At 46.3% G+C, this 21254-nt stretch overlaps 1 protein-coding gene across 3 annotated transcripts; it reads left to right on the top strand.

Moving 5' to 3' along the window:
* The first annotated feature begins 358 nt into the window (after positions 1-358).
* Positions 359-17010, top strand: LOC310742393 (uncharacterized protein). 3 transcript variants are annotated; one of them, XM_083571854.1, is made up of 7 exons: positions 359-552; positions 4035-4262; positions 7997-8104; positions 11135-11221; positions 14519-14679; positions 15920-16023; positions 16723-17010. In XM_083571854.1, the coding sequence occupies exons 2-7, from the start codon at positions 4037-4039 to the stop codon at positions 16886-16888; spliced, it is 852 nt and encodes a 283-aa protein (XP_083427980.1). In that variant the 5' UTR covers positions 359-552; positions 4035-4036; the 3' UTR covers positions 16889-17010. The 3 variants fall into 3 exon arrangements, with proteins under 3 accessions (XP_083427980.1, XP_083427979.1, XP_083427981.1); XM_083571853.1 differs by having other exon boundaries at positions 361-610; XM_083571855.1 differs by lacking the exon at positions 359-552 and having other exon boundaries at positions 4016-4262.
* Positions 17011-21254: the final 4244 nt, after the last annotated feature.

The following is a 21254-nucleotide window of genomic DNA, read 5'->3' as shown; positions in this document are numbered from 1 at the left end:
ACACACACACACCCTAACACATGCATAAATAGCTTAATGTATGAAAATAAAACCACACAGTGGCTGATAGTAATAGTGGCATTCTAGGAACAGTGCTGGGTCAAATTTCATCTGAGCCGCAGACTCCTTCTAGGAGATTCTGAAGGTGGGAGACAGCTAGGCTCACAGAGCCAGTGAAGGACCTTTCTTTAGCCACAAGGGTCTTGCCCCGCTTGGATTGACCTGGGATGTCAAAGACTGCTGCCTCACAGGCCCAGCGCCATCACAATCTGCCTTACCTTTCAGCCACAGGTGTGCTTGTGATGGTGAATGGTGGCAGGGCAGGGCAGGCAGCCAATCAGCAAGCGGCTTGTGTCACAGGACTGCTGCTTGCACCATCTTGGGAGGACAAAGGAAGCGAGTATAAGGCCGTGGGAGGGAGGCATAAGAATCCATGGGAAATATAGAGCAGAAATAGCGCAGGGTTCAGGAGAATCAGACTCGGAAGAAGAGCAAGCGAAATCCTTGAAAAATACTCTGGAAGGGAATCCTAAAGTGAACCACAAGCAGAAGGTACAGTAGTTGCCTCGACACTACAGCAGATTATCCAATGTTGGGAAGATCTACTTAGGTAATCCTTGAATTTTTAACCTCAACCTCCCATTAATGGAGCTTAAACTGTTCCCTTTTCACAGTGAATGCTTTTATTTGAGAATTTAAAAGATAGTTTAAATCTGTTAGGCGACTGCTCCTTCTTTCCCACCTCCTCCAGATATTTCTGAGTTTCTTCCTAACCTTTGTCTCCTTTGCATCACGGCAGATTTGCCTTAATTTGATGCAGCGCCAGCCACGAATCGCAGGTGCAACTGCCTTTTGCTTGGTGGCCACCAAATGCTGCTGGTTCCCGCTGCTTATCGGGCCTTGAACGCAGCACCAGAATCCCTGAAGAGGCAAAGCTCTTCACACAGTGTGTAGTTAAGCTATGGAACTCATTCCTAAAGGGGCCAGTGATAGCCAGCAACCTTGAAGGTCTCAAAAGAGAATTAGCAAAATTCACGGAGGAGGAGGGCTATCGATGGCTCCTAGCCAGGATGACTATGCTTCTGAAGGACAGTGGCTGGAAACCGCAGGAGGGGAGTGCTGCTCTTGAGTTCGAATCCTGTTTGCAGGTTTCCCAGGGCATCTGGTTGGCCCCTGTGAGAAAAGGATGCTGTGCTAGATGGGTCATTGGTCTGACCCAGCAGCCTCTTCTTAGGTCCTTGTGTTGCAGGAGGGTATTCAGTGTTGGGTAGATACACACAGGTAATTCCTGAATAGTTAACCTTAGCCACCAATTCAAAGTGTTGGTGCTGACCTTTAAAGCCCTAAATGGCCTTGGTCCTGTATACCTGAAGGAGCGTCTCCACCTCCATCGTTCTGCCAGGACACTGAGATCCAGTGCTGAGGTCCTTCTGGCGGTTCCCTCACTGCGAGAAGCCAAGTTACAGGGAACCAGGCAGAGGGCCTTGTTGGTGGTGGCATCCGCACTGTGGAACGCCCTCCCATCAAGATGTCAAAGAGAAAAACAACTACCAGACTTTTAGAAGACACCTGTTTTGTTGTTGTTTAGTCGTGTCCGACTCTTCGTGACCCCATGGACCAGAGCACATCAGGCACTCCTGTCTTCCACTGCCTCCCGCAGTTTGGTCAAACTCATGCTGGTAGCTTCAAGAACACTGTCCCACCATCTCGTCCTCTGTCATCCCCTTCTCCTTGTGCCCTCCATCTTTCCCAACATCAGGGTCTTTTCCAGGGAGTCTTCTCTTCTCATGAGGTGGCTAAAGTCTTGGAGCCTCAGCTTCAGGATCTGTCCTTCCAGTGAGCACTCAGGGCTGATTTCCTTCAGAATGGATACGTTTGATCTTCTTGCAGTCCATGGGACTCTCCAGAGTCTCCTCCAGCACCAGAATTCAAAAGCATCAATTCTTCGGCGATCAGCCTTCTTTATGGACCAGCTCTCACTTCCATACATCACTACTGGGAAAACCATTGCTTTAAGTATACGGACCTTTGTTGGCAAGGTGATGTCTCTGCCCTGTTTAGGAAAGCTTTAATGTTTAATATATTATTGTATTTTAATATTCTGTTGGAAGCCACCCAGAGTGGCTAGGGAAACCCAGCCGGATGGGCTGGGTACAAATAATAAATTATTATTATTATTATTATTAGCCTCCTGTTGATGGAGCTTAAATTACTTCCTTCTTTTTCTTTCCCTAATTATCAATTTTATCTGAGAGCTTTAAAAAAATGGTTAAAAGCTATTAGCAGCTGCTCTTTCTCAGCTTTGAAGATGTTTCTGATCACCTGAATGTAATAGAATCATAGAATTGTAGAGCTGGAAGGGACCCCGAGGGCCATCTAGTCCAACCCCCTACACTGCAGGAATTTCACATAAAGCATCTGTGACAGACATCCAACCTCTGCTTAAAAACCTTCAAGGAAGGAGAATCCACCACCTTCTGAGGGTGTCTGCTGATCAGACCATAAGAAGAGCCTGCAGGATCAGGCCAAGGGCCCATCTAGTCCAGCGTTCTGTTCTCACAGGGGCCAACCAGGTGCCCTGGCAAACCAAGGAGCATGACATGAGTGCAAGACCCCTCTCCCCTCCCGTGGATTCCAGCAGCTGGTATTCAGAAACACTGCTGCCTCAAACTGTGGAGGTGGAGCGTAGCCATTGTGGCCAGTAGTTGTCGGTAGCCCTCTCCTCCGTGAATTGGATTAACCCTTCTTTTAAAGCCACCCAAGTTGGTGGCCATTGCTGCCTCCTGTGGCAGGGAGTTCCACAGTCCTTTTGTTTCTCCCGAATCTTCCAACACTCAGCTTCATTGGATGCCCATGGGTTCTAGTGCTAGGAGAGAGGAAGAACATTTCTCTGCCTACTATCTACATGCCATGTGTAATTTTTACAAACTTCTGAGTTTCCTCCTAAGATTCCACCCCCCCTTTTTGAATCTCCCTCTTTGCTGGCCGAATCCCCAGAATTAGATGCTGCCTCAGCCATGAATAACAGTGCAATGGGCTGATTCTTAGCAATCACAGTGTGCCAGTGCTTCCTGCTACCTGTTGGGTCTTTGGTACCATGACAAAATTGGCAAATGGGGAGATGTTAGAGGCCTCGGAACGAGTCTGCCCCTGCGGCTTGATGGAGGTAGAAACTGTATCCCATGCCTTGTTATGCTGCCGTTTCTACGGGGATATACGCTCGGTATTTATTACCCCTGCTATGCAAAAATCTCCAAATGAATCCGAACTTCAATGTCTAAAATCCCTGGTAGAGGACAAGGATCCTGAGATCACGTTAAAAGGTAAAGGTGAAGGGACCCCTGACCATTAGGTCCAGCCGTGGCCGACTCTGGGGTTGCGGCGCTCATCTCGCTTTATTGGCCGAGGGAGCCGCGTACAGCTTCCAGTTCATGTGGGCAGCATGACTAAGCCGCTTCTGGCGAACCAGAGTAACGCACGGAAACGCCGTTTACCTTCCCGCTGGAGCGGTACCTATTTATCTACTTGCAATTTGACGTGCTTTCGAACTGCTAGGTTGGCAGGAGCAGGGACCGAGCAACGGGAGGTCACCCCGTCGCGGGGATTCGAACTGCCGACCTTCTGATCAGCAAGTCCTAGGCTCTGTGGTTTAACCCACAGCGCCACCAACGTCATCATGTTAAGATCACGTTAAGGGTAGCCAGATTCTGTGTGTTTGCCATAAAACTTAGGGAACAAGCTGTGCTATTATAATGATTAAGGCCTTAAATGATAATTTTAGGTGATATGTTAGTGAGTACCGTAAGTTTTAACTTATATATATTTTTAACTGTTGCTATATCTGTAGTGTCCCTGTTATACCTAATTGCAAATTCAAATGTATCCCTATTGTGTTTTATGACTTCCTTGATATTGTATGTGGGCTGGAACTGGTCTGTGACCGACATAATAAATTCAGTTCAATGTTAGAGGCCTGATGGTGAGCTTGTCCTTTGATCCATTGTCTTCATGGGTGTTTCTTCTTGTCATTTGAGCCATGGCCCCCAAGCCGGCGGCGGCAGCGGCGGCACCAACACCACCAGCAGCAGGAGCAGCGCCACCAGCAGGAGCAGCGGCGGCAGCGGCGGCCAAAGGGAAACCCGGTGCTGCTCCTCCGACCAAACCGAAACCACGCTGGCGAATTCCTCTCAAGGTTGGATGGATATTTCTCGGGATTTTCGCCTTCATCTGCTTTTGTGTCTTGGTCACCACGGCTTTCCTCTGTAAGTTCACTCAAATCACCTCTTGACCAATCTGCACTGCCTGCGTTCTTGTTGACTTTACCTTGTGCTGTATATTGGTGTGTGTGCTGGTCCCGGGGGGGTTACCGTGCGGCATGGTCTGAGTCCGGTCCTAGGTCGAGGGTAAGGAGGTTGTTCATCAGGGGCGAAGCGAGGTCCAAAGCGAGGAGTTGGGCATGGTCAGGAACTCAGGAGAGCAGGTCAGGGTGCTGGCAGGAACAGGTTACCAGTGATGTTGCTCCCGCAACCTGGAACTGGGCTGACTGGCCTTTATCTCCTCTGAGGCATAGGGCGGTCCTGGCCCACAGGTGACTCGCCTCTCCTGGCCTGGAGGTGAGCACTCCTCCTGTGAGAACTTAGTTCCCTCCGCCTCTCTGCCTTGTGCCTCTGCAGCTCCGGAGAGGCTGGAGGGTTACTGGACCCAGAGGCAACCTCACCTTCCCCTGAACAGGGCTGGGAGAGGAGCACCTGCAGGCAATGGGTCCTCGATCACCTCCGAAGCCAGAGCAGATTCAGCTGGTGTCTGCTCCTGAGGATCCGGCACAGGTGAGGGCCCTTCAGGTTCAAGCCCCAGCCCCGGCTCAGCCGGCCCAGGAGGCGGGGACTCCTGTGCAGGCTGGGATTCCTCAGGTTCAGCCTCTGAATCCGATTCCCAGGCCATAACAGTGTGTTAGCAAGTGGGCGCCGCACTTTCTTCCTGGCTGACGTTGCGCACGTCAGCGATGCCCTCCATAAACCGTGCGGCTGATCAAGCACATATTGATCCCTCCTTGTGCGGAGGAGCTCTGCGTGACCACGAGAGTCTGAGCAGAACAGTTCAGGCATTGGTGACCAAGGCTGGATTGCTACAATGCAATCTATCTGGGGCTTCCCTTGTGCTTGATCCGGAAACTGCAGTGAGTTCGGAAGACTGTAGCCGCACTTGCTGATAGGAGTGAGTTCCGTTTGGATGTAAACCCTCTGCTCAGAGATTTGCACTGTTTGCTGTGTTGTTATTATGCCAGATGCAGAGATGTAGCTTTAGGGGCGAGGAGCTAGCCATGTTTTTTTGCCCTGGGTGAAGTCTTCAGATGGGTGCCATTGAGGCTCCCAGACTCTCTCTCTCTGTGTGTACTAAACTGGGTCTTTGATCCATGTGAAAGAAGCCTAGTTTTGCCCGCCAAGTGCAAAGTTTTACTTATGGTATGAAAAGCCCTTAACAGCTTGGGATGGGTTTACTGGTGGGATATGTGGCCTAGGACCCACGTACCTATGGGACCGCCTCTCCTGGTATGCCCCGCGGAGGACCTTAAGGTCCACAAAGGACAACACTTTGGAGGTCCCAAGTTGCAAGGTGGTTAGATTGGTTTCAACTAGGGCCAGGGCCTTTTCAGCACTGGCCCCGATGTGGTTGAATGCTCTGGCACAAGAGACTAGGGCCCTGCAGGACTTGACATCTTTCCGCAGGGCCTGCAAGACAGGGCTGTTCCTCCTGGCCTTTGGTTTGGACTCAGTCTGACCCTTCTGTTTCCCTCACCTTATGGTTTTGAACTATGGGCTACTATTAAAATGAGGCTGCATTTTAAATTGTATTTTAACCCCTATTTTAAATTGTTTCTTTCCCCCTCCCCTATTATGTTTTTATTGTGATTTCACTGGTGTTAGCCGCCCTGAGCCCGGCTCTGGCCGGGGAGGGTGGGGTATAAATAAATTATTATTATTATTATTATTATTATTATTATTATTATTATTATTATTATCGTACCCAATATATGCCAATTCTGCTGCTTTGAATGGAAGAACATACACTTTACAGGTGCTAAACTAGGGTTACCAGACGTCCCCCTTTCCTGGGGACAGTCCCCGGATTTGCGAATAAGTCCCCGGACAAATTCCATCCCCGGAATGTCCCCGGATTTCATCTAATGTCCCCAGGAAACACAGCAGCGGCAGTCTCAGCAGCCCGGAGCAGTTGGCTCTGGCTGGCTTCAGGAGCTGCTCAGAAGTCCCCATCTGATGGCGGTGCAGGGGCTCCAAGATGCAGCTTCCGGGCTGCCTCCACCTTCCCTGACCCCAGCAACTAAGCTGCGAAGGGAGGCTTCATGCTGCCTAACGGAGCAGCCTCCCAGCTCCTACTTGCGTGCAAGCAGGAGGGGGCAGGGATCTCTCAGCTGGGAAGGGAAGCTTCACACTGCCTATCAGAGCTTGCGTGCAAGCAGGAGGGGACAGGATCTCTCAGTTAGGCAAAGGGAAGCCTCCCTTCCCAGCTGAGGGATCTCCGCCCCCTCCTGCTTGCACGCAAGTAAGAATGGGATTGGAGCTACTCCGATGGGAAGGGAGGCATTGCACTGCCTGAGAGATCCCTGCCCCCTCCTGCTTGCACGCGAGTAGGAGTTGGGATGGGGCTGCTCCGACAGGCAGTATGAAGTCTCCCTTCCCTCTGCCACCACCATCGCTGCAGCATCAACATCCTGAACGTTAGTATGCATGCATGCATGCATTTATTTATATATTTAAAGTGTCCCCGGATTCATTGAAAAAAATCTGGTAACCTTATTGTTATGTACTGAGTTGAATAGGATCCAAACTGCAGCAGTCTGATTGGTCCTAGAACAATAGGATTCAGAATGCAGCAGTCTGATTGGTCCTAGAACAATAGGATTCAGAATGCAGCAGTCTGATTGGTCCTAGAACAATGCAGCAGTATGATTGGTTGGCAGGAACCACCCAATCATGCTCCAGATAGAAGTGAATCCACAACCTGATTGGCTTACAGTAGAATTCCGGAATTAGCCAATCATGTGCAGCCCATTGTGTAAATAATGTATATAAAGCAGATGCTTTGAGGGGACTTTCATTCATTCCTCCTCACCACTATGAGCTGAATAAAGAGCATGAAATCACTTTGCGACTCTGAGTATATTTCACTTATGCTAAACAATACTCTTTCCATATTTTTAAGAAATCATTATTTTAGTGTGGCAGCACCTGCACTTTGGAATTCCCTGCCCATTGATATCGGGCAAGCTCCTTCGCTGTATTCTTTTTGCTGCCCACTTACAACATTTTTGTTTAGGCAAATGTAGATGCTGATGTTTCTTGATTTCTTTTTGGCTTTTGGCTGATTTTAATTATTTTTAAAAAATGTTTTAATTTACTTGTTTTGAACTGTTTTCATTGACAGTCTTAACATTTCTTGCAAACCACTAAAGTGTTTGGTTACAATCATGTCGTATATAAATTCTATTTATTTATTTAATTAAAAAGGGTCTTTTTAAAAGGATATTGGGTAAAGATCCCTGTTTGAGACCTTTCTCCCTATGTAACAACAACAACAACAACAACAATGTACTATTTATATCCCGCCCCTCTAGCTGGGTTTCCCCAGCCACTCTGGGCAGCTCCCAGCAGAATATTAAAAACACGATAAAACATCAAACATTAAAAACTTCCCTGTACAGGGCTGCCTTCAGATGTCTTCTAAAAGTCAGATAGTTGTTTATTTCCTCGATGGGAGGGCGTTCCACAGGGCAGGGGCCACCACTGAGAAGGCCCTCTGCCTGGTTCCCTGTAACCTCACTTAGGCAGTCCTGGGCATAGTGAAGCAAACTCTGAAGAAGGTATCTTCACTTTTTTTGGGGGGGGTGTGTATGCAGGGAGATGGGGAAAGGTTATTTAGGTGTAAGCTTTTAACAGCTTCACATTAAAATTACCTGCATTTGTTTCAATGCCTTTAGTTTATAAGATGAATAAAGAAAAGGAGAGCCCACTTGATCAGCCAATGGACAAACTGAGGACCGCAATGGCAACTGGGCTAAGAAATAACGATCTCATGACTGAAAATCGTAAGTGGAAGGACAATAATCATCTGTTTCTGGTTGTTTTAGAACACCCCCTGCCCCCCCAAAAGCCCCAACAGAAGATAGAGAACAAGAGAGAAGCTAGAAAGAACACTGAACATCTTGACCTGGCTGTGTGGGAACTATGCCACAAGACATCCAGTACAAACTTAAAAGAAGCTTAGGATCTCACCTTCCATCAATAGGAAATATGGAAGACATCTTTGGAATGAATACTGAAGAAATGGACCTCTGCTGCCAATTCTCGTAGTAGACCAGTATGAAGCAAGCAGCACATAAGCAGCACACAAAACCATTCTACGTTCTAAATCTGATATTAATAATCCAAAAATTGAGAGAACAAGGTACAAGATCTACTACAGAAGCCACAAACAGAAAACTCATTCAAATTGTGTCCAAAAGGAAAATTCAGTCTTTAAATTCCGGCATTTGTCACCTGTTTCGCCCATGAAGAGTCTTGGGCTTCGTCAGTAAATTCTCTTTCACGGTTTTGATATATTTGTAGACATACATTTACATACATTGGCTTAGCAAATGAATAAATGCTTAAGTCAAGAAAGAACAGGCTTCCAGGTGGAAAAATCTAAATTAGAAACAGAAGTGCTAGAACCTAAAACTAAAATTATGTCAAAAATGTATAACTTGCTGCTGAAATGGAACACACAGGATGAAACGGTTAAGACAGCTATGATTAAATGGGCACAAGATCTTGGACATAACATCATGTTTGCTGACTGGGAACAGTTATGGACCACAGGTATGAAATTTACGGCATGTAATGCCTTAAGAGAGAATATTATGAAAATGATATACAGGTGGTACATGACCCCAGTCAAGCTTGCAAAAATATATCATTTGCCCGATAATAAATGTTGGAAATGCAAGGAGGTTGAAGGTACATTCTTTCACCTTTGGTGGACGTGCCCAAAGATTAAGGCTTTCTGGGAAATGATTTATAATGAAATGAAAAAGGTATTTAAGTATACCTTCTTGAAAAAACCAGAGGCTTTTCTCTTGGGCATAGTCGGCCATTTGGTGCCAAAGAAGGATAGAACTTTTTTTATGTATGCTACAACGGCAGCAAGAATACTTATAGCAAAGCACTGGAAGACTCAAGATCTACCCACTCTGGAAGAATGGCAGATGAAGTTGATTGACTGTATGGGACTGGCAGAAATGACTGGCAGAATCCGCGACCAGGGAGAAGAGTCAGCAGAAGAAGATTGGAAGAAATTTAAGGACTATTTACAGAAATATTACAAAATTAATGAACTCTGAAAAGATGTTGGATTGAACTTTTGTGGTCTCTAGCTGTTATGACAAAGATAATAGGGATTAAAATTGTTTAAGTCATTAAATTTAAAAAAAAAGTTGAGTGGAAAATAAGGTGTTATTATAAAAGGAATGTTAAGAGATTAGGATTTGCTGGATTAACAAGTTGAATTAGAAAACAAGAAGGGGAGGTATGAGGAAGTCAAAGAATCATGTTATTGAAAAACTGTTATTGAAATTGACTTGTTTTTAATATTTTTCTTTTTCTTTTTCTTTTGTGTTTATATAAAATTGGAAAATCTAATAAATATTCATATAAAAAAAAGAGTTATAATCGGAAAAAAAGAAAGAACTTAGCATATGAAGTTGAATGTATGTAAATACACCAAAATCTTGAGGGAGAATTTCCTGAAGAAAGAAACTAAATTTTGCAGCTTAAGCCAAGAAGGAATGTAACATATGGACTTGAATGTTTATAAATATATCAAAACCGTGAGAGAGAATTTACTGAAGAAGCCCAAGACTCTTCATGGGCGATACAGATGACAAACGCTGGCACCCTGTCTAACTCTCGTGCGTAACATCGCTGACGCTTCGTTTGATCAAACGTACCTTTGTTGATATCTACAGGAGCGTGGCTAAAGGAACTTTAAAGACTGAATCTTCCTTTTGGACACAATTTGAATGAGTTTTCTATTTGTGGCTTCTGTAGTAGATCTTGTACCTTGTTCTCTCAATTTTTGGATTGTTAATTTAAGATTTAGAATGTGGAATGGCTTGGTAGTGTTTTGTGTGTCACTTATGTGCTGCTTACTTCATGCTGATCTTTTGAATGAGGGCTCACCCACAATTCCACTTGCCTCGCCATTTCCCCCCAAGGGAAACTGGCTGTTTGCCACTGAATCAGAGCAAACGTCAATCTGGTTTTCTCCAGACTGATGTTTGCACCGATTTAACACTTGGGTGGGTTTCCTGGGGGAAAGCGGTGCGCCAAAGGCAAAATTGCTTGGACCCAAGGGGAAAAAAAACACTCAGAGCAGTGTTTTTTAGGCACGACTCACATGGATGTGTGGATGAGCTCTACGTCTGTATAAAGGCCCCTTCCTTCTTGTGCTTTGGCTCTGCTTCAGGATTCTAGTCCTTAGTGCTGATTATTGGTGGATACAGTGAACTATCTTCTTTAGGATAACTATCTTTTCCTTTAGCTTTCTGCATGTTGCGGATGGAAACAGGGCAGATGCAGATTTAGTCTAGGTAGAGAAATTGTATCTGTAATATTTAGACAGCAAGGTGAAATCAGTGCAAACTCTGTTCATATTTGGGGGTAGGAATCACACAATCATATTTTCTAGTCTTTGTCTAATGATCTTAATAAGGAGTAAGGTGAATATCTAAAGTATCATCCTCTGACACATGATTCTGATTGGCCTATGACTTCAGAACAGCTGAAGAACTTATTTGTCCACCTTAAAAACCACCACCACCAATTTTATTATTTGTACCTCACCCATCTGGCTAGGTTGACCCATCCACTCTGGGGATCCTTATTTTGATTTTGGAGGCTATTTTGGGTTTTTGCTAATGTTCTTTAAGCTATCAACTGTTTTAGCTTTGGGGGAGTTTTTACACTTGATTTGTTTGTTTCCTTGGGTGAGATAGGAAGGTGGGAGACAGTTATTTAAATAAATGGAAGTGTTGGGTGGGAGAAAAGAAACCCTCATCTAAGTTTGGGGATGCTTTCAGCCATGAAGGTAGCTGAAGAAGTCACGAACCTGCCACAGCACATAGCAGATGCCGAAAACCTCTACAATGAGCGGAAAGTAAAGTACCGTAAGTGCCTTCAACCCTCAATATGGTGCCGTGGCACATTTTGGGAATATAAAGGCGAGCAAACTTAGATGAGCTGAAATGTGATACTGTGGGTTATATTGCAGATATTAACCGTGTGCAGTTTGAAGTGACTGGATGCATAAAAACTGACTCTTTTTTGCCCAGACCCATTAGATATTATTCAAAAACTTTACTTGCAGAACTGTCTTCAAAACAGATAAAAAGCATCAAAGATACACCCACATAATTCCATTAATGTCTTGTGCTGTGCAGCAAAGACCAAGCATTTTAGAAATAAAATATAATTCCAAACAGAACTATTTTTAAAAAGGTCTCTCTCCTTACGGCCTCCATTTTGCCTGGAGTTGTTTTCCTGCAGAGACATTTAAACCTCCTTACTTCCTCAGAGATCTGGAAATGAAGACTAAAGGCAACTCCCTTTCAAAATGGAGATTTTCAGCCAAATACCTTTGTCACCTGATCTAAGGTTAAACACTCACGTGTTAGCTAGCAGAAAACAACAGTGCTTAACATCTTGAAGCTGTTGGGCGAGGTCTTTAGGGGATTAGGGTCATGGTGTTACCAGTATGCTGATGATACCCAGCTCTATTCATCCTTGTCATTTGAGTCAGGTGGAGCAGTGCATGTGCTTGATTAGTGTTTGGAGACAGTGATGGGCTACATGGATAGCGACCAGTAAATGGAGGCTGAATTTTGGCAAGATGAAGGTGCTATGGGATGATAGTTCCTCAGTGTGGGAATTGAGTAGGCAGCCTGTTCTGAAAGTATGCCCCTCCACCCCTGGGAAGGATTAGGTCTGTAGTCTCGGGATACTATTAGAATCCAGCTTGTTACCAGAAGCTCAGATGTCTTCAGTTGTGTGGAGCCTGGTTGTTCCAGGATGGGGATGGTTCACCCTCTAGTAACCTCCAGGACAGACTTTTTCAATGTGTTCTATGTGGGGCTGTCCCATAGCTGTCAACCGTCCCTTATTTGGTGGGAAACTCCCTTATCCCAGGGCCGTGTCCCTTATTGATGATGTCCCTTAAATTTCCCGGGTTTCAAAGGAAGCAACTCCTCTCCCGCCCTCCCTGCCAGCCAGGGAGGAGGGAGGTTCCAACTGTGTTGCTTGGCTGCGTTGCTCACCCAATAAGGAGTCTAAGAACTACTGGGGGGTGGAGCTTGCATGCCTTGTGCCGATCAAATCGGCCACGTTGCCTGGGGACTCGCCTTTTGCTCAGCGCTTCCCAGCAGAGAGGTGACGGTGGTTTTCCTTGCTGCATCCCCTTTGCTGGGTTGCTGCGCTGTGGGAACCACCGCTTGAGGCTTCGTTTGGCTGCTGGCTGGGCTTTCTGCCTTTGGCTCGGAGGGGCTCAGAAGTTGAACATACCTGTGCCAGGAAAATCCCTTATTTTGGCTGCTGATCCCTTATTTTCGAGGCTGCTGGTCCCTTATTTTCAAATCTGTAAGTTGACAGCTATGGGCTGTCCTTCAAGGTTCAAAGGTTGCAGCTAATCTCACATGCAGCCATCAAAGATCATATAGCTCAAGCAGCCAGGGCAACTCTTTTAGAGTCTATTTAATATTCAAGGTTTTGGTTTGACATAAATCCTCTAAACCAGTAGCAGGGAACCCACTGGCCTATTTATTTCAACAATGTATATACTGCTTAGAATCATAGAACTGTAGTGTTGGAATGGATCCTAAGGAATCTCAACTAAAGCATCCACTGTAGTCTCTAAGCAGGCTACGAAAAGGTTATAATATTGATACGATAGAGGTAAAAATAGTTAAAATTAGCTTTAAAATCAGTAAGATGCTTGCTGAAATAAAAAAGGTCTTCATTGATAAGGGCTGATATGGGTCCCAGTGAGGTCATTCTCCACAAACAACTTCTACCTGCCTCACAGCTGATGTCATACACAACACCAGAAACTTAAAGTGAGCTCCCGGTTGTTCCTTTAAAGGCAAGGCACCTGGTCAGTGCCAAGCAGCTGAAATTGGGAGTGTGCCTTCTCTGAAAACAGTGTGATGATAGACATGGGATTCTAGAAGCTTCTAGTGAGCAGGCCGTGGTGTTCAGTAATCTGAACTGGGTCAGGTTGTTGCAATCAAAGCTTGCCCTGTCTTGTTGATATACCAAATATCACATGAGTCAGTGGGTGGAGAAGGCGTTGTATTTGTATTTTATTTCTGTGCAGAAAGTACCAGCAGGGATGTTTCCCCAAATTAACTGGCCCCAGACAAAGCGTTCCAAACAGTTTTATACATTTGGCACAAATTCCACACATTCCATTAAGTTTAAACTTCCTATCCAATAGTTTCCCTCACCCCAGCTGTCTCCCTATGAGCAGTCCAAATTACAAACAGTGTGAGCATGCGTGCTGACTACCATTTTAAACAAAGGAGCTTCCTCATGGTCTGCTAGACTTTTACTGCAGGATTAGATTTCACCTCAGTACAGTGGATGCTCGGGTTGCGAACGTGATCTGTGCGGGATGCACATTCGCAACTTGCAGCATTCGCAACCTGCAGCACCACGTCTGTGCACGCATGGGTTGTGATTCGGTGATTCTGCGCATGTGCAAAGCAAAATTTAGTGCTTCTGCGCATGCACGACCACCGAAACCCGGAAATAACCTGTTCCGGTACTTCTGGGTTTCGGCAGGTCTGTAACCCAAAAAAACGGAACCTGAAGCTTCTGTAACCCGAGGTATGACTGTATAGTATTTCATTCCAGTTACTGAGCATAGTCTGACCACAGTCCAAGCATGCTCAGTAGGTCAAAACCTTACATGGTATGGTTTTCTTTATTTCATTACTACAAGGTGATGAAGGAAGCATGGGGCCCGTGATCTTATCACTGCTGTCGCAGGAGAGGTTTCTTCAGCAATTCCCCAACACAAGAGCTCTAGGGAATGTGTTTCCACCAGTCTTTAAACTCTTTCTGGGATAGAGTCTTCTATTGCTGAGGATTCTGAATCCATATCCTGGGTCATGACCATCCCCAGCCTCATAGACAATGATTATAAGTGCCCCTCAAGTTTGCTCAAAATCTTCCCACCTGAACCTTTCAAACGAAAACATTTTGAGACAATGTTTATTGTCTTGGGGGTCATTTCCTTCCTCCTAAAAGCTCCAAGCATGTGTTGGGTCAACCGAGTCCATTCCCCAAGCAAAATGTTTTGAGGTAAGCCAGGCTGAGAGGGTGACTCTTCCCCAAATCCCAGAACTGTCCTTAGTCTACATGCAACACAGTGCCGGGTATGTTAAAGTCTTTGCATTAATTCCTCCTAGAAAACCTCTTCAAGAAAGGTGCAAAGTCTTCTGGTGGCTGGAAGCTTTTTGGGAAGAATCTCTACTACGTTTCAAAAGGGAAAAAGACCTGGTATGATGCCGAGAACTTCTGCATGTCCAGAGATGCCCATTTGGCCTCCATCCTGACTGATGAAGAACAGGTTATATAATAATAATAATAATAATAATAATAATAATAATAATAATAATAATAATGTATTCCCCTGCCACTCTGGGCAGCTCCCAACAGAATATTAAAAACAATGAAATACCAAACATTAAAAACTTCCCTTAACAGGGCTGCTTTCAGATGTCTTCTATAAGTCAGATAGTTGTTTATTTCCTTGACATCTGATGGGAGGGCATTCCACAGGGCGGGCACCACTACCAAGAAGGCCCTCTGCCTGGTTCCCTGTAGCTTCACTTCTCACAGGGAGGGAACCGCCAGAAGATTCTCAGAGGAGGACCTCAGTGCCCAGACTGAATGATGGGGGTGGTGATGCTTCTTCTTCAGGAATACTGTTATATCTCATGTATACTGAACAATATATATATTGTTCTTCTTTCTCTCTTGCTGTTTGGGGTTTATTAGCATCTTCTCCAATGCCTGTATTTTTCTGACTGTCTTTTAACTGTCACATGCAAATACCTCATGACCTCTTGCAAATACTACTGTACCTTCTTCCTATCCACACACCACAAACCCTGGTCTGCCAGAGATCCTGTCCTGAAATGTATCACCACAAAAGAATGTGGTCTTGAGCACGATCCCATTTGCGCATGAAGTGATGGTGAATCTTAGCAGGTGATGGTGGGGCTTCATTGCTTGGGCGCCCTAGAACAGGGGCCAGCAAACTTTTTCAGCAAGGGGACGATCCACTGTCCCTCAGACCTTGTGGGGCGGACGGCGGACTCCATTTTGGAAAAAAATAATGAACAAATTCCTGTGCCCCACAAATAACCCAGAGATGCATTTTAAATAAAAGCACGCATTCTACTCATGTAAAAACACCAGGCAGGCCCCACCAATAACCTAGAGATGCATTTTAAATAAAAGGACACATTCTACTTATGTAAAAACACGCTGATTCCTGGACCGTCCATTGGCAGGATTGGCAGAAGGTGATTGGGCCGGATCCGTCCCCTGGGCCTTAGTTTGCCTACACTACATTCTCCCTAATTTTTTGGCAATTCCGAGATTTGGTGATGGATGTGCAAGTGGTGTGAATTGTTCATGCAGGTCATGGAGCCCATTTAATTGCTTACCACATAACGTGGGTTTACTTGTCAAGGATTATGAACTTTGCAAAGACATCATGGAGCAAAGGACATATGGAAGCCCAGGAATGCTTGTATCTCTTTATTGCCACGATGCTGAATTTCAGTTCCCTCTTTCTGCAGACCTACATCACTTCTCAACTCACCACTCCTGCCTGGATTGGCCTTACAGATGAAAGTGAGGAAGGCAACTGGGAGTGGACAGATGGCTCCAGATTAATAACACAGTGAGTCTACAAAAACCATACCCCAGGAGGTGATGCTTCTGCATGTCTGAGACGACTGCACCATTTATTGCAAACTCTGTAGCAGAACTTAGGGTCCCCTTCATTTGGGGTGCCGGTCCCAAGTGCTCCGGCCCCAGCAAGAGAAGAAGTTACCTTTAGAATTTGCTGTAGGATCTCATTGACACAAAAGAGAGTGTTCTTTGCTGGGGAGGGTTGTGGATGGGAGATCTCTGAGCATTACCTCCCTAGGACCACCATTTTACTGTCTCCTTCAAAGTCTACATGGCTCCTCCACAGGGAGTGGACATAACGCAGAGATCAGGTGTAGAAGAAATGTACACTTGCCTGCCACAATATGGGCATAGACAGGATTTATGTTGGGGGTGTCTGTCACGCACCTGTGCTGTTCCAGAACTGAGCTACCTACGATGTGATTGGTCAGTTTGTGGAAGTCACACCTATCATTCAGTTGGGTTGCCAGTTGCAATGCTTTGGCTAAACTTCGGGGGGGGGGGGTGGAATAAAAACCAAAAACATGGACATTTTGCAAATTTTAAAAAACCCACCCGGACAAAAAAATTAACCATGAGAAAGAGGATGTGTCCAGGAAAATCTGGACATATAGCAACCCTAGCTTTGTTAGGCTCAGCCTCTTTTTTCCGACTTTCCTATATAATACAAGCCCTCCTGCACCCCCAGGTACTGGTCTGCTGGCAATCCCAACAGCTGGGAGAACTATGGAGACTCAGAGGAAGATTGTGCTTCCATTATTCCTTCATCTAGAGAAAAAAATTGGAGCGAGTGTAACTGCCACGAACTTCACAGTTGGGTTTGTAAGGAGAGCCTAGATACGGGAGAATTGTAAAATTTGACAAACCCGTTGCCTGGAGCCACACTGGAGTGAAGATGGAACGTGTTTCATTTCACTTCATGGGAAGTCTGCTCAGCCACAGAATGAACAAGAGCGAACAAGAAAATTCTATCTCATTCAAGGACCAGTCCTTCAGTTGCCTGACGCCAAGAGAGATGGGAGTATGTGTGCTATTATCAGCTGATTGTGGATATCTGTGCCCTGAGTGATGGGTGTTGAGGAAGGGTTGCAATTTTCCTCCCCGGGAAGGCTGGCTGGGTCTACTCTGTTGGCAAGGCAGAGCTCTGGAGCAGGGCAACATTCAGCAGATGTGTTGTGTTTCCTTCCTCCAGATGTAGCCTGGGTCAGGGGCATAGTGTGATGGGGGCAGGGGGACCACAGCCTTGGGCACATAATTTTAGGGGCTATGACCAGGTGCCCCCACGCAGGGATCCCCCATCCTGCTCTGCCCTGGCCCCCTCACTGAATGTCTGCCTGGCCATCATCGGAGGGCGTGAGATTTGCCTGCCAGGTTCCTCCCTGCATGGGTGGCCAGGGCTAAGCTGGTATGCGGGCTCCAGGAATCCTCCAAGCCTTGTGCGTGGGCACCTGGCAGCATTGGAGGCAAGGTTCAGTGGGTTCTGTTGACCCTCTGTGCCCCTTCCCTGCTGGGCTCATGTGCCAGAAATTTATGCACATTCCAGCCAATGAAAAACTGGGGGTACAAAGTAGGAGAATAAAGGATTCCAAGGGCCAGGTAGAGAAGGCTTAAGGGCCACATGTGGTCCCTGGGCCTAAGGTCTCCCATCGCTTTAAGAAGCAGAAATCTGCTCCCAAGCTTCCAGATTTGATTGCTTTTGCAACATCGTGTGCTTCACCACTGAGCTATGGTTCCTTCCCCTTCTTTTTCAAGCAACCCCTGCAAGAAAGGAATCAGAAGCAAAAACTTTCACGCACTGGACAAGCGGAAGTGCAGACAAGCCCTCTGCCTTTGGCAGAGCTCTAATGCATGGGTGCAGTGGCGTAGCGTGGGGGGTGCAGGGGGGGCCGGCCGCACCGGGCGCAACATCTGGGGTTAGGGCAAATCCATGGGTTAGGGGGCGCAAATCCACGGGTTAGGGGGCGCAAATTACTTGCCTTGCCCCGGGTGCTGACAACCCACGCTACGCCACTGCATGGGTGGGAACTTGTGGCTTTCCAGATGTTGCTGCACTGCACAGAATCGCAGAATCATAGAATTGTAGAGTTGGAAGGGACCCTAAGAGTCATTTAGTCCAAATCCTTGCAACACAGGAATCACAGGTAAAGAATCTGTGACTGATGGCCATCCAACCTCTGCTTCAAAACCTTCATGGAAGCTGCCACCATCTCTGACCGTTGCCCATGCTGGCTGGGGCTGATGTGAGTTGTAGCCCTCCAACATCTGGAGGGTCACAGGTCACTCATACTTGTCCTAAAGGAAGGAAACCCACATCCTGGACAGAGCATGTAGGAGCTCTGTTTTAGAGGATTTTATGTGGTCAGAAAATGGGAATTTTAATTTGCTCAATCACATCTGCCAGTCATTTTCCTAGGGCGGAAAGGGACCAAGTTACAGCATCCTAGCAATTGTAGCATGAAGTTCCCAAGCACTGCCTTGGGAACATTTTTAACAGCTGCTGTTGTTCATGCAGAGATGTACCAGGGAAAGAAGTGTTTGCCCTTCAGGTACAGAACGGCAAAACGTGGATACTCTCTTCCGATGGTGGCTTCTCTAACTCAGGCACACGTGGTAAGAAAGGGTTAGGCATGGATATTTGGGCTGCAAGCCACTTTGAACGCAACCGTCAGATTAGACGAGAAGGTTGTCTGAGTTAATTGAGCAGAGGATTTAAAACAATGCTAGTCCTATTCAGAGTAGATGCATTGAAGTTAATGGACATGACTGGCAGTTTCATTCATTTCAATGTATCTATCAATGTATAGGACTTAGTGGACTACAACCCAATATATTATTTGTAAGTGCTTATATTCAGGTAGCAAAGCCCCTTCTTAAGAGAGGCCTCCCCTTTCCCACATCTTGTCTTGGATGGAATGTCTTTTCTAAAGCACCTGTGTGACATCTAAAAACAGAGGAACCATAAAGCTATGGGACCAGTTTAAAACAGTTTGAACAGCTGGCCACGAGAGCAAATGAAAACATCATTGGAAAATGCATCTATCTAAACCTGGCCCATTTTTCTACTCAAGCCAACACTGGGCAATAATTTGGTTTCAGTAATCAGAATCAGAGTTGCAGAGTTGACCCCTAAGGGTCATCTGGTCCAGCCCCTGCAATGCAGTAATATGCAGCCATTCCATATGCGGATCGAACCTGCAACCTTGGTGTTATTCCGCTTCTCAGAGTGTAAGGGCCCCTCCAGGCAGAGTTTTCAGGCAAGTGCATTATGCAACATGTTATTAACACAAAGATAGCGCAATAGTGGTGGTTTTATTCTGCCTCGTTAGCAGTTCAGGGATCCTTCCTCAAAAATATTATATTATTGCTGTCAGGAGGGACTACAGATGCACGTTTTTTACCCTGGTCTTTGACTCATGAGATGTGTGCTTTCAGGCTGCATCCTATTCTTGTGACTGCAATCTGTTTTAACTGATTTTAATTCTCAATTTTAAGTTTTTATAACCCGCCCTGGGACCTGCTGTGGCGAAGGGCAGTTGTTGTTGTTGTTTGTTATTTCAACAACAATAAAGAACAGCAAACACAGGGCAACACACACACACACACACACACACACACACACACACACAGGAATGTTTGTAGTATGAAAAGTTGTAGGATATGCACTGATTGGACATGAAGCAGAGTCTGTAGGCCCTGGCTGGCGATGCCACACAAAGATGGAAGGAATGGGTGCTGGAATCACTTGGGTCCATATACTTGGCCACTCCAATGAATGGGTCTGGGGATGGGGCAGTTGTGTGGGGTGCCAGGATGGACGCACAGAATATATAACAACTACACACAGACACACACACTAAAACACGGGTCAGCAAACTTTTTCAGCAGGGGGCCGGTCCACTGTCCCTCAGACCTTGTGGGGGGCCGGACTATATTTTTTTGTGGGGAAATGAACGAATTCCTATGCCCCACAAAAAACCCAGAGATGCATTTTAAATAAAAGGACACATTCTACTCATGTAAAAACACACTGGTTCCCGGACTGTCCGTGGGCCAGATTGAGAGGGCGATTGGGCCAGATCTGGCCCCCTGGGCCTTAGTTTGCCTACCCATGCTCTAAAACTTAGCTTCTCATCTTCAGCCATGGCAGCAGGTATGGAGCGTGGCCTCTCCTGCCTGTCATGGACTGGTTGGATGCAGAAAAGTGGTCGGAGGCATCAGTCAGGAAACCCCCCAGGGAACCATCAAGGGAAGAGGGCTCAGAGCCAGGGGATTGGTGTTGGGCTGACGATGAGTGGTCAGCGGGAGAAGACTGGGGGGAAGAGGCATGGAAGCTGGAAGGGCAACAGAGTTTAGTGAGCAGGAAGAGGTGGTGGCAGACTGCAGTCCAGACTCTGAGGCTGAAGCAGAGGCTGGAGAGGAGGGCGGCCAAGAGGCTGTTGAAGAATCCAGGGAGTCTCCGCCTCCTGCTGCGACCAGCTACTCTCCCCTCTGGCCTATGAGAATGTGCAGAGAAATATGAAAAGAGCAGAACAGAGATTAGTTGTGTGCAGGTGCAGTTTGAGACTGCGTGGGGAAAACCCAGAAGAGGAGGAGCCCTAGAGGGGTGGGAAGTTGGGGACCTTCAGTTGCTGAAACCACTGGGCCTGAGCTGTGGTTTGTTTCTTTGGATAAAGATTTAACTTCATTGGCCTTGGGTGATTTATTGCTTTTTGTTGCTGACCTGCGCCAGGCTCAAGCCCCGACATTGCCTGTCCCAAACACCCGAATGAACGAGGACAAGCGACTGGTTCTTTAATTTGTTATTGGTGAAGCACTCTGTTACATCAGATCCTAATGTGCAAGTAATACACAAGAACACTCCCTGCTAACTAGCTGTCTAGGCAACCTATGGCCTCAGACCTATACCCCACATTGGATATTTGGGACAGCAGCCTAGCTCTGCCCCCTATTCCTTCTTAAACCTCCTTGGCTGACATGGTTCCCTTCCCTTCAGTACTTGGCCCCACAATCAGGACCGATAGCAACTGTGGGATACAGTGGTACCTCGGGTTAAGAACTTAATTCGTTCCCAAGGTCTGTTCTTAACCTGAAACTGTTCTTAACCTGAAGCACCACTTTAGCTAATGGGGCCTCCCGCTGCCGCCGCACAATTTCTGTTCTCATCCTGAAGCAAAGTTCTTAACCCGAGGTATTATTTCTGGGTTAGCGGAGTCTGTAACC

This window comes from Podarcis filfolensis, assembly GCF_964270895.1.
Source record: "Podarcis filfolensis genome assembly, chromosome: 9".
Taxonomy (NCBI): Eukaryota; Metazoa; Chordata; class Lepidosauria; order Squamata; family Lacertidae; genus Podarcis; species Podarcis filfolensis.
The sequence above is the reverse complement of the archived record's forward strand: the minus strand, read 5'-3'. Positions and strand labels throughout refer to the sequence as shown.